The sequence below is a fragment of the Leptinotarsa decemlineata genome, unplaced genomic scaffold, assembly GCF_025532065.1.
Source record: "Leptinotarsa decemlineata unplaced genomic scaffold, Ldec_3_MD MMD2_tig00004307_RagTag_RagTag, whole genome shotgun sequence".
Taxonomy (NCBI): domain Eukaryota; kingdom Metazoa; phylum Arthropoda; class Insecta; order Coleoptera; family Chrysomelidae; genus Leptinotarsa; species Leptinotarsa decemlineata.
In genome coordinates this window covers 3845475-3867368 of record NW_027412606.1, presented here as the reverse complement: position 1 = coordinate 3867368, position 21894 = coordinate 3845475, and the positions used below count along the sequence as shown (strand labels likewise).

The 21894-nt window shown below is 33.2% G+C and overlaps 1 protein-coding gene across 1 annotated transcript in view; it reads left to right on the top strand.

Moving 5' to 3' along the window:
* The first annotated feature begins 19204 nt into the window (after positions 1-19204).
* LOC111513108 (uncharacterized) overlaps positions 19205-21894 on the top strand; it is a 102851-nt gene continuing 100161 nt past the window's right edge. Inside the window, exon 1 of the mRNA XM_074179105.1 lies at positions 19205-19220. Coding sequence (XP_074035206.1) covers positions 19205-19220 — 16 coding nt within the window. The remainder of the gene's footprint in view (positions 19221-21894) is intronic.

Below are 21894 nucleotides of genomic sequence, written 5' to 3'. Positions count from 1 at the left end.
TCTTTGCCAAATGCCTGCTTCATTTTTCAGGCTGTTTCGGCAGCTCTTTGGTTCAATTTGAATTCGTAGAAAAATTTGAGCTGAAATGAAGCGAAAAATCAAAATTTGGAGAAAAATGAACCGTAAATTGATGGATGTGGCCGTTACTATGTGATAGGAGGTCATAATAAAGAAAATATAATTGAAACTTTCTATGTTTCCTACCACTTTTATTTGTAACTAACGATATTGCAGTTTCGTCCTATAATACATTTTCAAACTTATACATTGAACTAACAATGGTTAATTACATTAGCCCTTATATAGTACCCCTGTAGGCTCGATTGGTTACCTAAATTCAGTTTACTAGTTACAATGCGGATATGCTAATTTGAAAACTGGTGAGTAAATTGAATCGATTTGATCGTTCAACATACTTATTTTTGGTACATATATGTAGACGATCCTCTCGCCTGTTTCAGAGGTAATACAAGACAGCTGAACCAATTTATGACTTTTATGAATAATCTCAACAGCAACATTCAGTTCACACTCGAAACAGAGATAGAGAAACAGATACATTTCTTAGACCTGATCATTACACATAATTAGAATAAATTTGAGTTCAATGTTTTCAGTAAACCTATCTATACAGACATTACCATCCCAAGCGAGTCTTCCATCCAGACAGTCATAAATTAGCAGCCTACAATTCAGTGGTGCACTGAGCTCACTGCCTTTGTCTGCTAACAATGTAGCGAGGGAAATTGATACAATCACACAGATAGGTCATAATAATGGTTCCAACGCAGATGCATTCCAGAAGTTGGTCCGAAAACAAAGCCGTAAATTCACTTACAGTTTAATATACCCTCAGAAATCAAGAAATGGGTGACTCTAAAATATTTTGGAAAGAAACAGAGATAATTGCGGGTTTCTTCAGGGAAAACAATGTGGAAATGACATTCAGACCACATGCCGGGTTATCTGATTTCCTTTTCAATGCCAAAGATAAGGTGGACAAGTTTGTGAAATCTGGAGTTTCTAAGCTTGAATGTCCAGAGTGTAATAGTGTTTATGAGGGACAATGTGGTCGAAATTTACAAAAACGGTATGCTGAACATAATAGGTCCTTCAGACTAGTGAAAATGATTCGACGTTTTCAAACCATTACTTGGCATGCAACCACAAGTTCCCGAATCTAAATGATACGGAAATTTTGCACTAAGCAAGGAGGGGTTGCAAACTCAATTATTCAGAATCCTTGAAAATTTATAAACATAAACATTGTGAGTGCAACCTGTTGAATTATCAAATCGATTCAGTTTACTCACTGGTTTTCAAAAATTCAAAAATTCAGATACTCAATCAAACCAAGTACCTTTATTATCACCTGCAATGTTAGTTTAATGTATAAGTTTGAAAATGTCCTTATAGGACGAAACTACAGTAACGTTAGTTACAAATATAAGTGGTGAAAAACATAAAGAGTACGAAAGCGTTGAAGGGCCACACAAAAATATTTTTTTCGATTTGTATAATTCTGACTTTCATCTCAGAATTCTGAGTTGCAAGTCGGAATTCTGACTTGAATCTCAGAATTCTGACTTGCAAGTCAGAATTCTGACTTGTATCTCAGAATTCTGACTTGTATCTCAGAATTCTGACTTGTATCTCAGAATTCTGAGTTGCAAGTCAGAATTCTGACTTGTATCTCAGAATTCTGGGAAAATGGGCATTTAAGAAAAACAAATGAACATCGTCGGAGTGCGCTCAGTGAAGAGATCAAAATAAATGTTCTTCTCTCTGTCGAAGAAAATCCCCATGTCCCCACTAGGTAGATAGCTCGGGAACTCGAAATTAGCCAATCTTCAGTGGCAAGAGTTCTTGTAGCTGCAAAATGTCATCCATATAAAATAACAATCCTCCAGGAACTTACTGATCCAGATAGAAGACTTCAATTTTGCGAAAAAATGATGGATTCACTAGACAGGAATGTTGTACATAAAGAAAACTTATATTTTCTGACGAATCAACGTTTTTGTTGAATGGTGTGGTAAATCGTCAAAATTGTCGTTACTGGGCAGACAGAAACCCACGCTGGATGGGCGAAGGCCACACTCAACATCCAGAAAAAGTCAATGTTTGGGCAGGGATCGTTGGTGATCGAGTTATAGGTCCGATTTTCTTCCAAGAAAATCTTACTGGAGCAAGATATTTAGAATTCTTGCAGAAGGACCTAGTTCCGAATTTGGCTATTTTGTTCCCTTGTCCTATAGAAGCTGACGTGCCAAATAGAAACATCTGGTTTCAAAAGGACGGCGCGCCTCCTCATTTTGCAAGACCTGCCCGTGAGTACCTGAATGATGTATATCCAGGCAGATGGATTGGCAGACACCTAGGTCTCCGGATTCAACACCTTTGGACTTTTTCTTATGGGGTTACTTGAAGAGCAAAATTTTTAAAACCGAACCGGCAAATATTGAGGATTTGAAAGAAGGAATAAGAAGGAATAAGAATGTTCAAAACGAGTTTCAGTTACGTTTAGGGTATTGTCAGTTAGTAAATGGACATTTTGAACACTTGTTAACGAAAGACTATTGATTTTGAATTCATTTTTTTAATTAGATAATGTTTGTTGAATATATTTCAAAGGACAAGGAGTAAAAAAATGAAATTTGGCAGGCATGTGCAACTTGTTGAAGTCATTAAAAAAAGGAATGTCATTTAAAAAAAATTATCGATGACGTTATATCTCATATTTGAGACACACTGTATAATTTTTGTTGCATTAAAATAAGGGCACTTTAAAATACTAATCGACGTGTCCGAGCATATTTCCGAAAGAAACAACACCTTTGATTTAGTGAATTTGTTCCATGTTAGAGACTCGCACTGTATAAAGTATCATTTATATCTTTTTTGAATATCGAGATTGCGTCAAAAAATAAATCTGCTGTAACAAGATATTCACTGGCAATCCGACAAAGTCGATAAATAGGACTATTATGACTTAGATTTGACTGAGGTGTTGGAGAAACATATAGAACGTTGTATTATTTTTTTCAAATTAGGAGATAGCTTAGATAAAAATTGAATACAGTTAACTTTTCCATTGATCACCTTGTAAATGAAAATTAAACTGGCTATTCAGCATGTTCCCCTCGTAATGTTTTGAGGATTTTCCATTGTAGTTTTATTGGTTCATTTTCAAAAAATATCGCTTTCTAGGTCGGCATCACTAAGAAATCAATAATCGAAAAGCACATTTGTTAATAAGGTATTCAATGGTTTACAGTATAAATGAAAAATATTAATTTATACCTACACTTTCAAACTCAAATACAGAACAAAATGTTTTTTTGAGAGTGATGATTGGCATCCTACCTAGAACAACATACTGTAATAAATACTGATTCAAAATACTACAATAAACACTATGGTAGGACGTTTTATCAGTTGAATAACAGATCAACTCGGACAACGATACAGGCATAAAGCTAGTCGACTACAAAGTCAGAATTCTGAAATACAAGTCAGAATTCTGACTTGTATCTCAGGGAATAATAATGATACATTCAGTATTATAAGGCAGTTTTTTGCATTTATCAAAATATGAAGATTATGAAATTTTTCTCATTGTTTGAATCGCTTCTTTCGATATAACTGGAGATACAATTGCGGTATCGCCAAAAACATTTGCAGGCATTTCTTCTGCGAAGAATCCTGCACTGACAACTATCGGATACAATTCCACGCCTTGGGGAGTAGTTGTGTTCTGACGATCTCACTCCATTAAACTACTGTGTAGGTAAGTGAAGACTGGCACACACAAGTCACTTACAAATCAGAATTCTGAGATACAAGTCAGAATTCTGAAATACAAGTCAGAATTCTGAAATACAAGTCAGAATTCTGAGATACAAGTCAGAATTTTGACTTGCAAGTCAGAATTCTGAGATACAAGTCAGAATTCTGACTTACAAGTCAGAATTCTGAGATGAAAGTCAGAATTATACAAATCAAAAAAAATGTGGCCCTTCAACGCTTTCGTAAAAAAGTTTCAATTCTCTTATGTTAAAAAATGAACAGCATCATAAAATTATCTACAGATCAGTATATAATAGCACACAGTAGAATGAATATTATTCAAGATACGGGGCTACAAAACATATGAAATTCAAACGGATACAACTTTTGAGACAGCCTACTATAGTTGATATGTTGATATAATTGACATGTGGGCCTGGTTATTTTTAGTCAGTCTAAAAATACGGTAACACCTGGTGTACCTTTCTGAAATATTTTTGATAGTTTGTTTTGCAGATACCTGATTGGGATCCCCTGAACTTCCGTGTTGGTAACCGAAATAAAGTTGAGTTTTGTTGAGTTTGGGAATGCTCTCAAAATTGAACAAGTGACTTGAGTTCCGAAAAGGATACACCGAAGTATGTCCCGTGGGGTCCAATAAAATCACTGGACTCTGGTTTCTCTTCACTGCGAATAAATCTTTCGCCTTTTACTAAAGTGAATTGTATCCATTTTTCATTTGATGTAATCATTATCGATCATTAGGTGTATTGAACTCAATGTCAAGCTGCTGTAGATTAATTCCATGAATTCATCCAGTACAATTCAAATTGACTACCTTGAATCATGATTGACGAAAGTTTGAAGAGACAAAGTGTGAAGTAACGAGACCGTGGAACATACAACTTCATGAAAAACAACTGATTTGAAAGTTATAGTTCATCAAGAATATTGAAATAATCCCTGTTAGATAGCATTATCAGAAATAATCAGATTATAAATTAACCCTGAAGTGCTTTAATGGAAGTAGTATTCAGAAAATTATTTCACTTACAAAAATTTCCAGTCTGGCAGTCTTTGCAACGCAAATCGTCGAAACTGAAAACTAATTTCAGGAATTTACGCTTCGTTAAACCAAGATATTGAATTTAGTCTGGTCGTTTTATTTACTGAAATAATCTTTCGAGTTCTATGAACTCCCCTAAGAATCTCGATTTTGCTTCTCAGATCGACTTTTATTTTGTATCTTGTGAATAGTATTCTGAGTCCTTATTGGGAAGTACAACGAGAGTACTGTCAAAATGTCAAGTTTACAAAAGAACTCTCTACAAGAGCTCTCCCGATCTAGAGTTTGGATATATCTCAGAAATCTTTTTTGAGTAATGACTTTTTTGTGAGTAAACTGAAGAACCCTATAATATAATACCATATGAAATCAATGACTGCACATGGGCAAAGTAATATGTTCTCAGACTATAGAGAATTGATCATATTACGCTACAAATGGAGGTTAATCTGATATTCAATTAGTTCATTTGGGTTTGCCAACTGAGAATTGCAGTCATCGTGACACCTGAGAATTCAGTGTGATCAGATATTGGAACAGACTCATTTTGTAGTTTCAAATATAGAAATTTTTGCAGTCAATTGACTTGTTAAAAATTACAAGTCCTGTTTTGGTGACATTTATTTTAAGCATATTTGCCTCTGACCATACTTATTGACATGGCTGAAGCTTAGATTGAGGGTTCTGATGTATTAGTGCCTGTGATAATGACTGATGCAAACTGGTAAACATTAACCAGGTTCAAGGGTTTGGTTAAGTCGTTAACTTATAGAAGAAAGAGTATTGGTCCAAGAATCGAGCCCTGTCTAATTATAATTTTACTAGATATACAGCGTGACTCACAGTCGATGGTAGATTAGACGTTTCTGGAAAACACAAAGCATGATTTTTCAGATAATTTTACCTCTCACATTTCCTTACCTGTTCTATCGATCTAAACTCGATCTAATTAAATTTTTTCAAATGGAACACCCCGTATTTTTTGGAATCGCTCTAGTATTTTAATACTTTTTTGTTGATAATGTCCTATACCTATCTCTATCTGTTTCCGAGTTAAAAAATAAATTGTGTTAAATATGGCCCAAAACATAGCCTTAATTGAAATTAAATACATCAGTACTCTCAATTCATGAAAAGTTAATATTTTGATGATAGTTTGGACAAACTCGAAATATTCGAATAACACCAAGGAATCGACTCCTTATCATACAGGGCGTGCTGAAATTACTATTATTTCCATTGTGCATAAAAGTAGTTGAAAGTTCATTTTTTCAAATGAAACCCCCTGTATATTACTCGATAAATTGAAAGATGGTGAAAAATGCTTCAAGATGATATACATGTCCCTATAACTAAATCGTCAAGTTTTCTTAATAAAGCCGTTTTTGTGGAAAAATAGTTATTTACGTTTTACCCACAAGTGTTGAAAGTGGCATTTTATTTTGTTAGTGGGGATTATTGCAAAACGAGCGTCAGCAAGTGAATCAAACTCACGAGCAAAATAAAATCACTTTTAACAAATGTATCATACAATTTTTTTTGTATAACGTTACTGCTGATAATAAAAAAAAAATTATAGGGTCCATGGGATTTGAACACACGATCTTTGGATTACAAGGCATATGTTACAACTACATACGTTATTTTAAGAAGGATTATTGGTTAGTCATGAAGGACTTGCAACATTTGGACTAAATACTACTTCGTCATCGTCAGTAACTTCACAGGGATTTTATATTACCAACTGAATGTGTGAACTTTTCAAAATGATTTTTTTGGAGGTGTTCTGATTGAAGTGTTTCTATTGAAGAGATTTTCAATAACAGTTGTACAAAAAACAATTTTTAAAGAATTTGGTTTCTAGGTAGCCGTCGAAATATCAAGCTTATGACAGTTTGGTGACTTTTATAAGTGATTTATAAATGGTTATTGACGGTGTTTCAAAAAATCTTCAAAAATGAATGCAAATATTGATTATTCAAAGGAAGTTCTTATTAAATTATTTATTATACACGGACAGTGTGATCAAATCATTGCCAGAACTTGAAGAAAATTCAACCAAATGTATCCTGAATTAACTCCAATGAACGAGAGGAAGTTTGTAAGATTACAAAATAATTTCCTTAACTATGGCTCCATGTTGAAAGCGTCTTCAACATTACCAAAACCTGTTACTTCAAATGAGGACAATACTGTTAAAGTTTTGGCATATTTTTATGCATATCCAGAAGCTTCTATTCGCAGTGCAGAAATAGATTAAGGTGTATCACATGCTTCAGTACAACGAATTTTGAAAAATCACGGAATGCATCCGTATAAATTCACCAAAGTTCAAGCTCTAAAAGCAGAAGACTTCGAACGTAGAATGCATTTTTGTGAATCCCTTTTGATTCATACACAGAAAGATCGGGAATTTTTGTCAAAAATAATTTGGAGCGACGAATCAAAATTTACAAGGAATGGTATTTTCAATAGAAGGAATAAACATTTTTGGGCTGATCATAATCCTCATGTTACAAAAGAAACGGGTTTTCAAGAAAAATTTGACCTGAATGTTTTCTGTATTCTGAGTAACAATAAAATTAGCTTTTGTATTTATGAAGACACACTGAATGCAGAGAGATATCTCCAAATATTAAGGACGACTGTAACCGATTTTCTTGAAAATTTGCCTTTAGAGGAATAAGGGAATTCGAGGTTTCAACTGGACGTAGCGCCAGCTCATTCCACCCAGGAAGTTTCCAGGAAACTTGACGAACTCTTCGACGATCGTTGGTTTAGGCGTTTAGGGCCGTGGGATTGGCCATCGAGATCACCCGATCTCACGCCACTCGACTTTTTTATGGTTTGTTTTGAAAGAAAAGGTATACAGTACTCCAGTGCCTACCAAAGAAGAATTGCGACGGCGAATAGTGCGGAGTATTGAAGATCTGGTTCCCCAGGAAATTGAAAAAGCAACCACAAGTCGCGTACAAAAAACATTTTGAAGTGATCAGAATGTAATGGACATTTTCAGCATTCACCATCCTATTCTGTTATTGTCTGTACTTTCACATGTTTTAGCCCACAAAATCGTACTTTTTACCTAGAAATGACTGATTTTTGGTACAGTTGTTCCCTGGAAAGTGTGAGCCATAGTTAAGGAAATTATTTTGTAACATTACAAACTTCCTCTCGTTAATTGGTGTTAATTCAGGATACATTTGGTTGAATTTTTTACACGTTCTGACAATGATGATTTGATCACTTTGTTCATGTGTATAATAAATAATTTCATAAGAACTTCGTTTGAATAATCGATATTTGCATTCATTCTGGAAGATGATTCGAAACATCGTCGATAACTCTTTGTTAATTAGTTATGAAAGTAACCGAACTGCTACAAGCTTGATAATTCCACTGCTACCTAAATCCAAATTCTAAAAAAAAAAATAATGTTTCTAGAAGAAGCGACTTTATTGAGAAAACTTGACGATTTAGGTATAGGGACATGATATATCATCTTGAAGCATTTTTCACCATCTTTCAATTTACTTAATTTCAATTAAGGCTATGTTTTGGACCATATTTAGAACAATTTATTTTTTACCTGGAAAACAGATAGAGATGGGAATATGACATTTCCAACAAAAAAGTATCAAAATAACAGAGCGATTCCAAAAAATACGGGGTGTTCCATTTGAAAAAAATTAATTAGATCGAGTTTAGATCGATAGAACAGGTAAGGAAATGTGAGAGGTAAAATTATCTGAAAAATCATGCTTTGTGTTTTCCAGAAACGTCTAATCTACCATCGACTGTGAGTCACGCTGTATATCTAGTAAAATTATAATTAGACAGGGCTCGATTCTTGGACCAATACTCTTTCTTCTATAAGTTAACGACTTAACCAAACCCTTGAACCTGGTTAATGTTTACCAGTTTGCATCAGTCATTATCACAGGCACTAATACATCAGAACCCTCAATCTAAGCTTCAGCCATGTCAATAAGTATGGTCAGAGGCAAATATGCTTAAAATAAATGTCACCAAAACAGGACTTGTAATTTTTAACAAGTCAATTGACTGCAAAAATTTCTATATTTGAAACTACAAAATGAGTCTGTTCCAATATCTGATCACACTGAATTCTCAGGTGTCACGATGACTGCAATTCTCAGTTGGCAAACCCAAATGAACTAATTGAATATCAGATTAACCTCCATTTGTAGCGTAATATGATCAATTCTCTATAGTCTGAGAACATATTACTTTGCCCATGTGCAGTCATTGATTTCATATGGTATTATATTATAGGGTTCTTCAGTTTACTCACAAAAAAGTCATTACTCAAAAAAGATTTCTGAGATATATCCAAACTCTAGATCGGGAGAGCTCTTGTAGAGAGTTCTTTTGTAAACTTGACATTTTGACAGTACTCTCGTTGTACTTTCCAATAAGGACTCAGAATACTATTCACAAGATACAAAATAAAAGTCGATCTGAGAAGCAAAATCGAGATTCTTAGGGGAGTTCATAGAACGGGGTGTTCCATTTAAAAAAATAAAGTTGCTAAGACTTTTTGATGGAATTGGCAATGCCGCAATGATGAAAATATTTTAGATCGATAGAACAGGTAAGGAAATGTTAGAGGTGGAATTTTCGGGTTTGTTTCGTGTGGTGTATTGTCATCCCCGATGGGAATGAATTTCGCAACGTTTCGACAAAATCACATTTGTCATCATCTGGCGATTATTTGTAAAGTGTTCGAAAGTCGTCTGATCCTACTCAGATGACTTCTTACTGTGCGGGTACAATGATGTTAGTACATATATACCGTTCTTGAATACCTGAACGGTGATTTTGTCGAAACTTTGCGAAATTCATCCCCATCGGGGATGACAATACACCACACGGAACAAACCCGAAAAATAATGATGTGTTGTTTTTCCGGCTGTTCATCCGTTGTGTACTATTCGATAGTCGACGTTTCGCCATCATCTCAGATGGCATTATCAAGACGAGTTACTGCTTCGCTTCGAGAGGTGTAACTGATGTCAGGTTCTTCTTGTGGTGTTTTTATATGGTTTCGCTTGCGTAAGTTGTATGGATTTGTTACCTGTTTTTCTACCTGAGGGTTGTTGATGGCTTTTGGTAGTTCTCCTACCTGTTTTTCTACCTGAGGGTTGTTAATGGCTTCTGGCGGTTCTCCTACCTGCGAAAAACAACACATCATATTCTACCATCCGTGAAAACCTACATTGTAGTATATATATATATATATATATATATATATATATATATATATATATATATATACATATATATAATATATATATATATATATATATATATATATATATATATATATAATATATATATATATATATATATATATATATATATATATATATATATATATATATATATATATATATGCCTAATAGCATAGCATTCACTTATCACATTCTTGGAATATTCCAAATATTCCAAGAATATTCATGAAATTTATTTGAAGAATATTTTATGGTGATTCTCTTTTTTATATTTGTAGAATAAACTTAGAATATCCCGAATATTTTATGAATATTCCTCCTGGAATATTCTTAATAGACTATGCCTAACATATTCTGAGAATATTTCAACATATTCCACGAATATTCCCCAGGAATATTCTTAGAATATTCTTAGAAGAGATGGCATATTCATAGCATAATACAATATCCTTGAATGTATATTCATGAAATATTCCTGGAATATCTATTGCTATGTGGGAATAATACTGAAAGGGGACTTCAGGAATTCAGTCTGAAATTGGGCTACAGAATATAATTACTACGGCCTGAAAGATGTCTTTCTCTTTCAATTAAACTAATGGTTCGTCGTCGCTTCGTCTAGAGACTATACATAATTGATGTTAATGTGGTAAGTGATAATGCTTCGGAGGGCTGTGTCATAAACATTTGATATGATTCTGAGATAATTACGTGTCATACAGTGCGAAAATACAGTGTATTCCATTTTAAACGAGCCACCCTAAATAACTTTTGGGACAATGATTTTCAGGAAAAATAAAAAAACATATCAACAATAGTATACAAGGAGACACATTTTGACATATTTACATTTGATGTTACTTTCCCAATCGCAATCTGGAGCTACAAATTATTTGAGTTGAAAACGAGCAACCCTGAATGACTTTTGGAACAATGAATAACAGGAAAAGTAAGAAAACAGGTCAACAATTATACACGAGACCACATTTCGAAATATTCGTTCTAGAGACAAATATGGAAGCAAAAAATCACAGAAAAAGATTATTTAATAATTCTTTAATCAAAATCTGATGACTAGACAATGAGAAGAAAAAAATGTCCATAGTAAGTGTTCAAAAACGTTTCTACCAACTTCCATACGATGGTACAAATGAGCTTCCATTCCCATTCTCACATGGTTGGGAATCTCTGCAATGCCTCATGATATTCTCTCTTGAATAATCTAATGTTATTCATTCTATCTCATACACTTCAGACTTCAAATGACCTCATAGAAAAAATCTACAGGAATGAGATCCGGAAACCTTGGTGGCTATTTTGTTGGACCTCTTCTGCCAATCCAATGACCAGGAAAATGATCATCTGAAAATTGTCGCATTGGAGCTGAATAATGAGGAGATTCACCATCCTGCTGAAAAACTATATGATTTCCGAAAGATGTATATCCTCCTCATTTGCCCTATTGATGCACGGTATTATTCGATTCTCCAACATATCAAAGTATTTATCACTAGTCAAATTATTATCGATGAAACAAAGTCCTATGATGTGGTCACCTGCCCAAACATTAAAATTTTGAGGTCGTTGGGTATGAACTTGAAGGTATAAATGAGGATTCGTATCACTCCAATATCGACTATTTTGCCGATTCACCTCTCCATTCAAACTAAACGTACATTCATCCTAGAAACAAAATTTATACAAGGAATTCTGATGTAAGTTTATCCGTTCAGTGAGACTTTCACAAAACTTGATACGTCTATCAAAATTATCTTCGTTCAATTATTGAACTAGTCTAATCTTATATGGATGAAATTTGTACTTATAAAGGATCCCAAAAAGATTTGTACGACTGATTCCTAATTCTTGAAAGATTGCGAATCTTCCATTAGTCCAACGTACCCTAAAACTGCAGTACAAATAACTTCATCGTTGGCAACTCCTGAACAGTTATGGTTTTTATTGTTGACATATCCAGTTTCCATAAGTTTGTTCATTAATATCGAAACGTATTTGTGTAGTACATTTTTTTCATACGGGCAGCAGCTCTAGCACTATTTCCATTCTGGTAGTACAAACTCACTATTTCAATCCGTTCTCGAAGCGTATAAACCATTGTTTCTCAACAATTCACAAAACAAAAACACCAAACTTCAACTTCACCTGGTAGGTCAATCGTTATTGTAGAATGAGACAAATACAAAATGAAAAGAATATCGAATTCAAACTTAATTAAGCAAAATGAGTTTTTTTTTGAAGTATACTTCACAAATACTCCTATGAAACCAAGGTGACACATTGTACAGAAGTTCATTCAAGATGGCTCGTTTTCAACTCGAATAATGAGCTTCAGACGATAATATATTCTACTTTGTTGAAATATGTTCATCATGGAACATCTGATAATGCAAAACAATTGATCTATTTAAAAAAATGGTGACATGCTCTGTGAGTGCGATAAGGAAAGTAAGATGAAATGTAAATATGTCAAAATATGTCCCCCTGTTTACCTGTTGAGGTGCTTTTTTATTTTTCCTGAACATCATTGTTTCAAAAGTTATTCATGGTGGCTCGTTTTCAACGAATAATTTGTAGCTCCTGAACCATAAGCTTCAAACCACACGTTTTATACTTTGTTGAAATCTGCTCATCATGGAGCATCTGATAATGTGAATAGGGTGATCCATTAAAAAAAAATTGGTAACATGCTCTGGGGGTGCTATAGGGGAAGTAACATCAAATGTGAATATGTCAAAATGTGTCCCCCTATATACTATGGTTGACATGTCTCATCATTTTTCCTGCAAATCGTTGTACCAAAACAACTTTTGGTACCAACATTTAGAATGAGCCACACTGAATTACTTCAGGATAGCTCATTTTAAATGAAATGCACTGTATATTCTAGTTTTCAGCTGTAGTTATTATGCACTGTTTGGATCCATTGGTGCAGTAATGAATATTATTGGAGTTTTTTCCCAACACCAAATCGTTATTTTTAACACCTCAACACGTGTTGCGATCACCAAGTGATAATCTTCAAAGAGGAAGATCAAAACTGAGAACTAGTGCGAGCTTATCTTATTTATCCTAATCCCATACAGGTAACCCAAACAGGTAAACCATCCAGGCGTACCAACCATACAGGTATACCAACCTAAATTAATTTTACAATTTTGCCTTATCTATTATTTTACAATATATGTTAATAAAACAATTTTCTGCTATATAAAAATTAATTTCACAATATTGCCTATCCAAATTTATTTTTGCAATGTGTCCTTATGTAGTAATCAGTAAAGCCAACAACATTATTTTATTTTATTTTACAAGCTATATAGTATGCTCTTTGGTATAGGTCCATCATCGTTATTCATAATATTATTGTGTTTACTTGTTAACTTGTCTAACTAATCTTAATGAACTGAAGTATATGGAAAGGTTTTGTTGCAAAATATGATGGGCGACTGCTGATTTTTCAGGTCTTCCATATTTTAAGTGTGCTATGTGTTCCTTATATCTTGCTTTAATAGATCTTTTTGTTTGTCCATAATATTTTACATCGCAGTCCTTACATTCAATTTCGTAAATTCCAGACTTTTTCGAATTCTCGACTTTGTCTTTTGGATTTCCCAAAAGGCTCTGTAGTGTATGACTTGTTTTAAAAACCACCTTCATACTTAGTTCCTTGAAAATCTTTTCAAAGTTCCTCGTATATTGGTGGTATGGAACTGAGATGTATTTATCTTGGTTTTTGTCCTTTCTGAAAGTCGACATTTCGTTCATTCTTAACCTAAACTTTTTTTCCTTATTATGTCATCTACAATACCCCTCGAGAAACCGTTAGTGGCTGTTATTTCCTGTATTGTACGTCTTTCTTTTGTGAACCTATCATGTGTTAGAGGGAAAGTCAAAAGGCGATGCACTAAAAAATTCAACCCAACATGTTTGTGGTGTTGGGAAAAAAAAACTCCGGTAATATTTATTCATTTCAGCTGTAGGTTCAGAATGGAGCTCGTGATCGGGGAAAATTTCAGCCAGTCAAAGTGTTCAGTGAAGGAAAACTGGAGACGCAGCCACATTCTGGTATCCGGAACATCAAGATGGGCAAAATCATCAATTATTTTCACACTAACAAATTTCATCGGATTATTTTCTGTGAAATCTCCTATTTCTAATAGCTTGATTTATTCTCTAATGCTTATACCCAAATGTTCACTATTGACAACATAGCGATTTATTCGTATTCAGATTTGGCCTGTGGCTTCGATCTGAAAATCAATATAAAATCCCAAAGAACGTTATAAAAATCCCTTTCAGGGGCGGTATCATCCTGGCTCGGTTGGCTTATTCCTTTCAAAGTGATATAACGGCTTCAACAACTTTGATCCTGATTAACGTATTCCATTCTTGAATTCTTTTTATCCATGTTTCTTCACGTACAAATTCAGTTATCGAAAATTCATTGAACTGTTCATTATTAGTTACTGAAAATATGTATGTTTGTTATTAAATTATGTTACTCTTGATTTGTTCTCCACATGAAAGTAAAACATAACAAACCATAATTCTATACCTGAGTTTTTCAAGAAAATAATATCTTAACTAGTGGAATGATGATTAATCTTTATTCAATTCAATGATATAAATAAGTATCTCACAATAAAATTAAGTGAATAAAGCTGATGAGCGACAAGTGCAATTGCAGTTGTTTCGCCATACAATACCTAAAAAGCCACCACCAAATTGTAACTGGTGCTACACAACATTAACTGTACAACATCTATTTAGCTGTCCCCAATACCAGCAGTACAGAAATGCCCTCCTGCTACCTAGTGACATCTCCATCCTTTCGAATACAAACTTTAGAAAAGTGATTCAATATATCAGTGATATTAAGATTACCAACATATTGTAAATATTATATTGTTCCACCGCAAATGACCCTTTGAGGTTGAATGCGGATTGAATAAATAAAAAAAAAAAAATACCTAAAAAATACGGATAACAATAACATAACAATAGAAAAAATGAATAAATTGTTACAAAGTATATGAATAATAATGATCACAGTAATTATAAAGTTCCTCCTTATTTATGTAAGTAATAATAATAAGTAACTCTATTTAATAGTGATACAAAGGTGTTATCTTACGAAACATATAAATGAAACTAATGATCGGTATATGTTGTTGCACTTATTTCGCATCAAAATGTGATAATGTTATGAAAAGGATGCGAATGATATAATTGTTATGCAGAAAGAATAAAACTCTCATTTTTGTGAGCAGTACACAACAACATACTAGAGTTCAGGATTTGTTTAGCTGACATGAACATAGTGATGAACTAGTTGTCTTGGATTCTCAAGAATTAACTTCTTCAATGCATTTTTGAATTGATGAAGATATATCAATATTTTCAACCGTTCAGGTGATTTATTATACAATTTTGGTGCTAAGTATTTGTATAATATTTATTTGTATTATATTGAAATTTTAATTAAACGACATAAACTTCTGTTGATAGTCACTGTCACGTGTGGATTTGACAGTATTCCTAAAGTCACTGTGAATAAACAAAATATTTTTTTCATCTAGAGAAATTGACAAAATCCAGGTGCATGAGCAGTTTTCCCTCCACTGATTTTTTCTAAAACTCCTTCGACATATGTCGAAGAATAAGCAAAGGAGAAACTGCATATGATGTTAAATCTTGTCCATTTCTGAAGACGGAGGCAGATTTTAGCCTCCGAAACGTTGAAATTGTGAAGGATGAAAATACCCAAAGGAGGTTGATGAAAACTAATTTTCGTTGAGTTATATCCGACAGATATCTATTCGAATTATCTCATAGAGAATAGTTTTGCAAATGCTTCTCGTTCATTTAGTAGCAGAGTCACGCTGAAATCAATCCAATATATCACCTACAGACCGATTCAGAAGTATTAGCTCATATCAGTACAGGAAAAATTCAACCCAAACAGAAGTATGCATGGAACTCTGCCAACTTAAACTCAGATCGACTGCATTCATGAAATCTTCGTCTGAGAGAAAGATTTGTTAACTAGTAAAAACTTCATCTCATGAACAAAGCCCCAAAATGTGGAAAGAAACATCACATCCATGAATACTCAGAAATCAAATATGTCTGATGATTGTCATCAGTCGCTATGTCGCATTCTAGTTTAAGGAAAGGCTAGAGTATAGATACAGCTCTTACTATTGTTTCACAAGATATCGATGAAGGGCTTGATGAGAAATATTGATTATTATGGTTTTCCTAGATTATTAAGTTGTGTAGTTCCGTTATTTGTGTTTAACCTTGATTCAGATTTATGAGAATACCTACCTGAAGATGATCGTAATCGTCGAACAAAACGGTTAAATGCATACAGAAGGAGTAAAAATGATATTTCACATAACAGCAAAGCTCTTCGTGTATGTGAAGACCATTTCAATGTAAGTATTTAGGTACATATTATTATGTCGATAAATTCATTTATTATTATCATTATTATTATCTATCTGATTTGTGAGATAATTGCGTTCAAGCTAGGGATATTGGAAAATTAGAAACTGAATCAAATATTATATTTCATATTAATTGTGAAGCCAAACAGGACTATCCAAACTGACACAATTTAATCCAAATCATTCATACAAATTTTATTAAGTTAGCTTCTATTATCAAATAATTATCTCCTTTTATGATGATATATGTTATATTTGGATAACATATGAATATAATATATATTTTTATACTTTTGAGGTATACAAAAACAATGGCATTGCTTCATATTGTATCTATGAAATATATTATGTACTTACATAAGTATACGAATATTGATTTGTTATTACAGAGGTACAGAGAATTTATAAATAGTAAATGAATTTGCAACAAATAATAATTGTACTTACTTGTCTATTTTAACTCCGCGTACTTAACCAAGAGAAAAATGTTCAACTTCTTCAACGAATTTCGCTTCCATAAACATATCAAAAACTGGCAGATTATCGGATACAGATGATTTATTCATCGTTAAATTTCTATACACAATGGTACAAAACGTATCAGACTAGTCAAAACATATATTATTAAAACTCATAAAAACATTATAGAAAACGCAAGAGAATATGAAAAACTCACAGACAATCTTTATATACATACAAAACTACTATTAGCATCAAACAGTGAGGTACTCCTCTATTGTATAAAAAGTATTTTCATTAAGATAATTGAATAATGTTGTTATGAAGGTATTATAATTTTTTATCTCACCAAAGATCCTGTTGAAACGGTTATAACATAGAATTCCTAGCTTTTTGGAGATTTCTGTCCCACACTAAGCCTAGAGAATGGTAAGCGAATGTCATTTTTATTCCGTGTTTGGTGTTGGTGAATTTCACTACTTTTCATGTAGGTATCCTGCTCTTTTTCAATATTCATAATTAGAAGGTAAACATAAAGTGATGGTAAAGTTAGAATCGACAATGACTTGAAATAAGCTTCACAAGATACATTATTTCGAACTCCCATCATGCATCTTATGATTTTCTTCTGAGCAATAAATACTTTATCAATATGTGTTGAATTACCCCAGAAGATCAAGACATGTAAGTGCCGACGACACAAGACCATGATATGCCATTCTGAGAACCTCTGTAGACGCAGTGTCCTCCAGTTGTCTGAAAATAAATGATAATAAAATTGATACTATTTAATTTCCCTTCCAGATTTTCGATATGGGTTCTCCATGTCAGTTTGTCATCAATTGATACACCCAGAAATTTTATGTTTGATACTTGCTTTAGTTTTAACAAGAGGGCTTACGTCACAGCTGATATTTTTTGTGGAAAAACCATAAAGTATGTTTTGAAAGCATTGAAAATCAATCCATCATTCAGGCACCATTGAAAAAATTCCAGATTAATGCTTTTGTCCAGATTATCTTGTGATATCATATGATTTGTATCGACGGCATAAATTATGGTTTTTTGCGGGAATCATGTCATTAATAAATATGATAAAAAACAGTGGACCTTCGTCGTCAGTCATGTTTGTTTGAATTTACACACTTAATAGTCAATAATACTGTGTAAACTTAACTGAATACAGTAAAAACCAAAGATTTGGACAAAAGTTTCACAATAAGCAACAGAAACTTCGAACCAGGAAACGCAAACAGTTCAACAGAAACTGAATGGCGACTGGCTAAATACAGTATGACATCACAAGCAATGACTGAATGTTGGATGCAATGCAATGATGGAATTTTAATTTTTAGTAAACTTCAATTGTTTCTATATAACGAATAGCATTTAAAAAATAGTTTTTTTGATAATAAAGGCTTTATTACAATGATATCTTTTCATTCGCAATGTAATTTTCGTGACTAATTTTTTATGCAAGTTTCCTATTATCAATTCCTTATTTCACTGTTAGTCATGTTTAACAGCTGTACAGCAGCAACGTCTCTCATTTTATGAAGAAGTAGGTAATAAGCTTCAAAGTTGTGAAAATATCTAACAGGTTACTCTAAATATAAGGAATTCTGCCTGTATTTGCGTCAAAGTATTGAAGCTACGAGGTGAATAATAAGTGAGCATGGTTCAAACATCGTTAGGGGTGAATATTATAAACGACATTCAAAATTGAACCTGATAATAAACAAGAGCGAAAGCTTATGATTTCATTCATTTGGTATCCTTCTGAGATCTATTTCCATAAAAACAGCGCAAGTTCATTCATTCCGATTGAAATTATAGTTCATTGAAGAGAATATGATATATTTTTTCATATCACCAGACCTGCAGATCGTGAACGAACCACTGAGACATTCATATCTTCCACAATCACACCCCTGATTATACTCAAAAAAATCTACAGTAATTGCCTCTCATTCAGATTGTACAATTCCATTACTTTTATGGCCCAACCTGAATAGCTTAAAAAACTCTAATCAACTGCTTCAACTGTCTGGGGAAGTGTTTTGCAGCTAAAGATCCCACATAACGATCCAACTGTTCAAATTACATGGGATAGTTCACATGTCGAGGGTTAAAATACTTAAACCCCGCTGCGAGATACTTGCATGGCAGCTCAACAAGGTGAGGAGGTTAATCCATAAACTTGATAACGAGGGATGCTGTAATTTGCATAACAATGTTTTGAAGTTGCAAATTTTCAGCATATATCGGTGATTTTAAACTACGGAATGATCACGTTTGATAATATGCTGTACGATTATTTATTGAACCTTTACTGATTTCTGTGGAAAATTGTTATTATAAAAAAAATGTTTCGAAACCAGTTTTTCTCTCACAGGGCTGGGAAATCTTCTATTTTCACTTTGGGAGTAGTGTTATTCGAAATAAATGAAATTTCAGTGCTGAATATTAATTTTTGTGAAGTTTTCAATCAAAAAATTGCTGTTTCCCTATTTACTTTTTTGTTTCCCATGAAAAACAATCAAGTGTGTGAACTTTTTGTAATACGTATTTGTTAATTTATGAATTTATTTATGATGCACAGTTTGGAACTTTTGGTGTAGTAATGAATGTCACTGGACTTTTTTCCCAACACCAAATCGTTATTTTCAACACCTCGTCAAGTGTTTCGATCACCAAGTGATCATCTTCATGAGGTAAGTTTAATATTGAAGATGATGTTGAAGATGATCTCTTGGTGATCGAAACACGTGTCGAGGTGTTAAAAATAACGATTTGGTGTTAGATCACTTGGTGATCGAAACACGTGTCGAGGTGTTGAAAAAAACTCCAGTAATATTTATGATTTCATGTTCAAATTCATTCATTAAATAAATTCGTACAAAAGTTATTGTTTTATTTTTTTGTAAGTTTTTTTTTCACTTCCATATTGCATGATTAACGGAAACACAGATTTTAAACAGATTAAACAGAAAAAACACTGATCATTACCGATACATCGATAGTAAACATATTGAAAGAAAATAAAATGCATCCCTATAAAATGATACCCACTCTTGAGCTCATGAAAGACGAATTTGATAGAAAAACTTATTTTTGTGAGCAAATTATGGACATGTTGGATAACAATATCATCCAATTGTAAGACGTTATGTCTTCTAATTGGATGATAACGGTCATGCTAATCGGCAAAATTGCCATTACTGGTCAAGGGAAAATGTTTGGGCAGGAATTGTAGGAAACCATATCATTGGTCCCTTTTGGTCCCTTGAATGGTGATAATTATTTAGCACTACTTCAAAATGATGTTATTCCAAGTTCAGCAAATTTATATTCTGATCCAAGAAACCCCCAAGTTCCAATGAATACGATATGGTTTCAGCAGGATGGAGCAACACCACGTAACTAAGTTAATGTCCGGCAAAATACCTCGATACAACATTTACCAATCGGTGGATAGAGAGGCGAGGATCGATTGAATTGCCAGCGCGATCACCAGATCTTCTATCATTAGATTTCTTTCAATGGGGATATGTGAAGAGCAACTAAACTTTCAGATTTGAATGACCTAAAAAAACGAATAACGCTTGCGATTAGGTCGGTCACGCCTGATATGTTAATAGTATATTATGCAACGATCATGTAATGCTGGTTATTAAGACACGAGCATTAACCGGGATACGAAACGAGCCGAAGGCGAGTTTTGTATGGTATATGCGAGTGTATTAAAAACCATTACATGAGAGTTGCATACACTATTTTTTCTAAACCCGATAAATAATGAAAAACTATAAATATTATATTTGTATTGAACACATTTACAGTATTTCACTCATATTTTTTTTAAGAAAACACAAACTTATTGGTATTATCATGGATATATGAAAACTATAAAGATTCTAATTATATTTATATTGAATATAACAACTGTAATTAATCTGATCTTTTAAAAATATTGGAGTCGATGGTATTCCTTCTATATCGCTGTTTTCAGACATTTTGATAATATAGGAAAGTAATATGAAAACTGATTTTGACAAATAAAGCAATTAGTTATTTAGGTTAGAATCTAGGACAAACAAAGGAACAGGATTCTTGATTGAAAAATTATGGGTTTCTATTGGTTGATAATCTGTATCGTTATGAAAAATCTGTATCATAATGGATATCATTATGAAACGGATTATGGTCATATAAGTGTATTGTTAGAGTACGGGTGTAAAAGATCTACTAAAGTAAGATATACGGAACACATAGCACACTTAAAATATGGAAAACCTGAAAAATCAGCAGTCGCCCATCATATTTTGCAACAAAACAATTCCATAGACTTCAGTTCGTTAAGATTAGTTAGATGACGGACCTATACCAAAGAGCATACTATACATCGAAATAAAGATAGAATCTTTCATATAAAGAAAATTCATTGGAGCAACCCCTAAAATTCATTTCCAATGTAACTTTTTGTCCTATTATTTGTTTATCATTTAAAAATTCATTTCCGATAGCCTGTTTCATTCTGAACAAAAAATGTCTTCTGGGTTTTTAGCCCAAAATAAACCAGTTCGCAGCAAAAAATTATTTTAGGAACAACTACAGAGATACATCGTCATAAATGCGAAAATACGAAACTAATCTATCTAATAGGTCGCTATTAGCGATAGTGACATTTAAATTGGTATGACACTATCAGTTTGTGAATTTTCGAAATTGAAATAATACTAATTGTGTGTTGTTGTTCTGTTTTTGATTCGTTACTTAAATGATTCGCTTGTTATTAAAATGACATACACACATGAGGAAATGGCTGATATGCATTACGTTTACGGTTTGT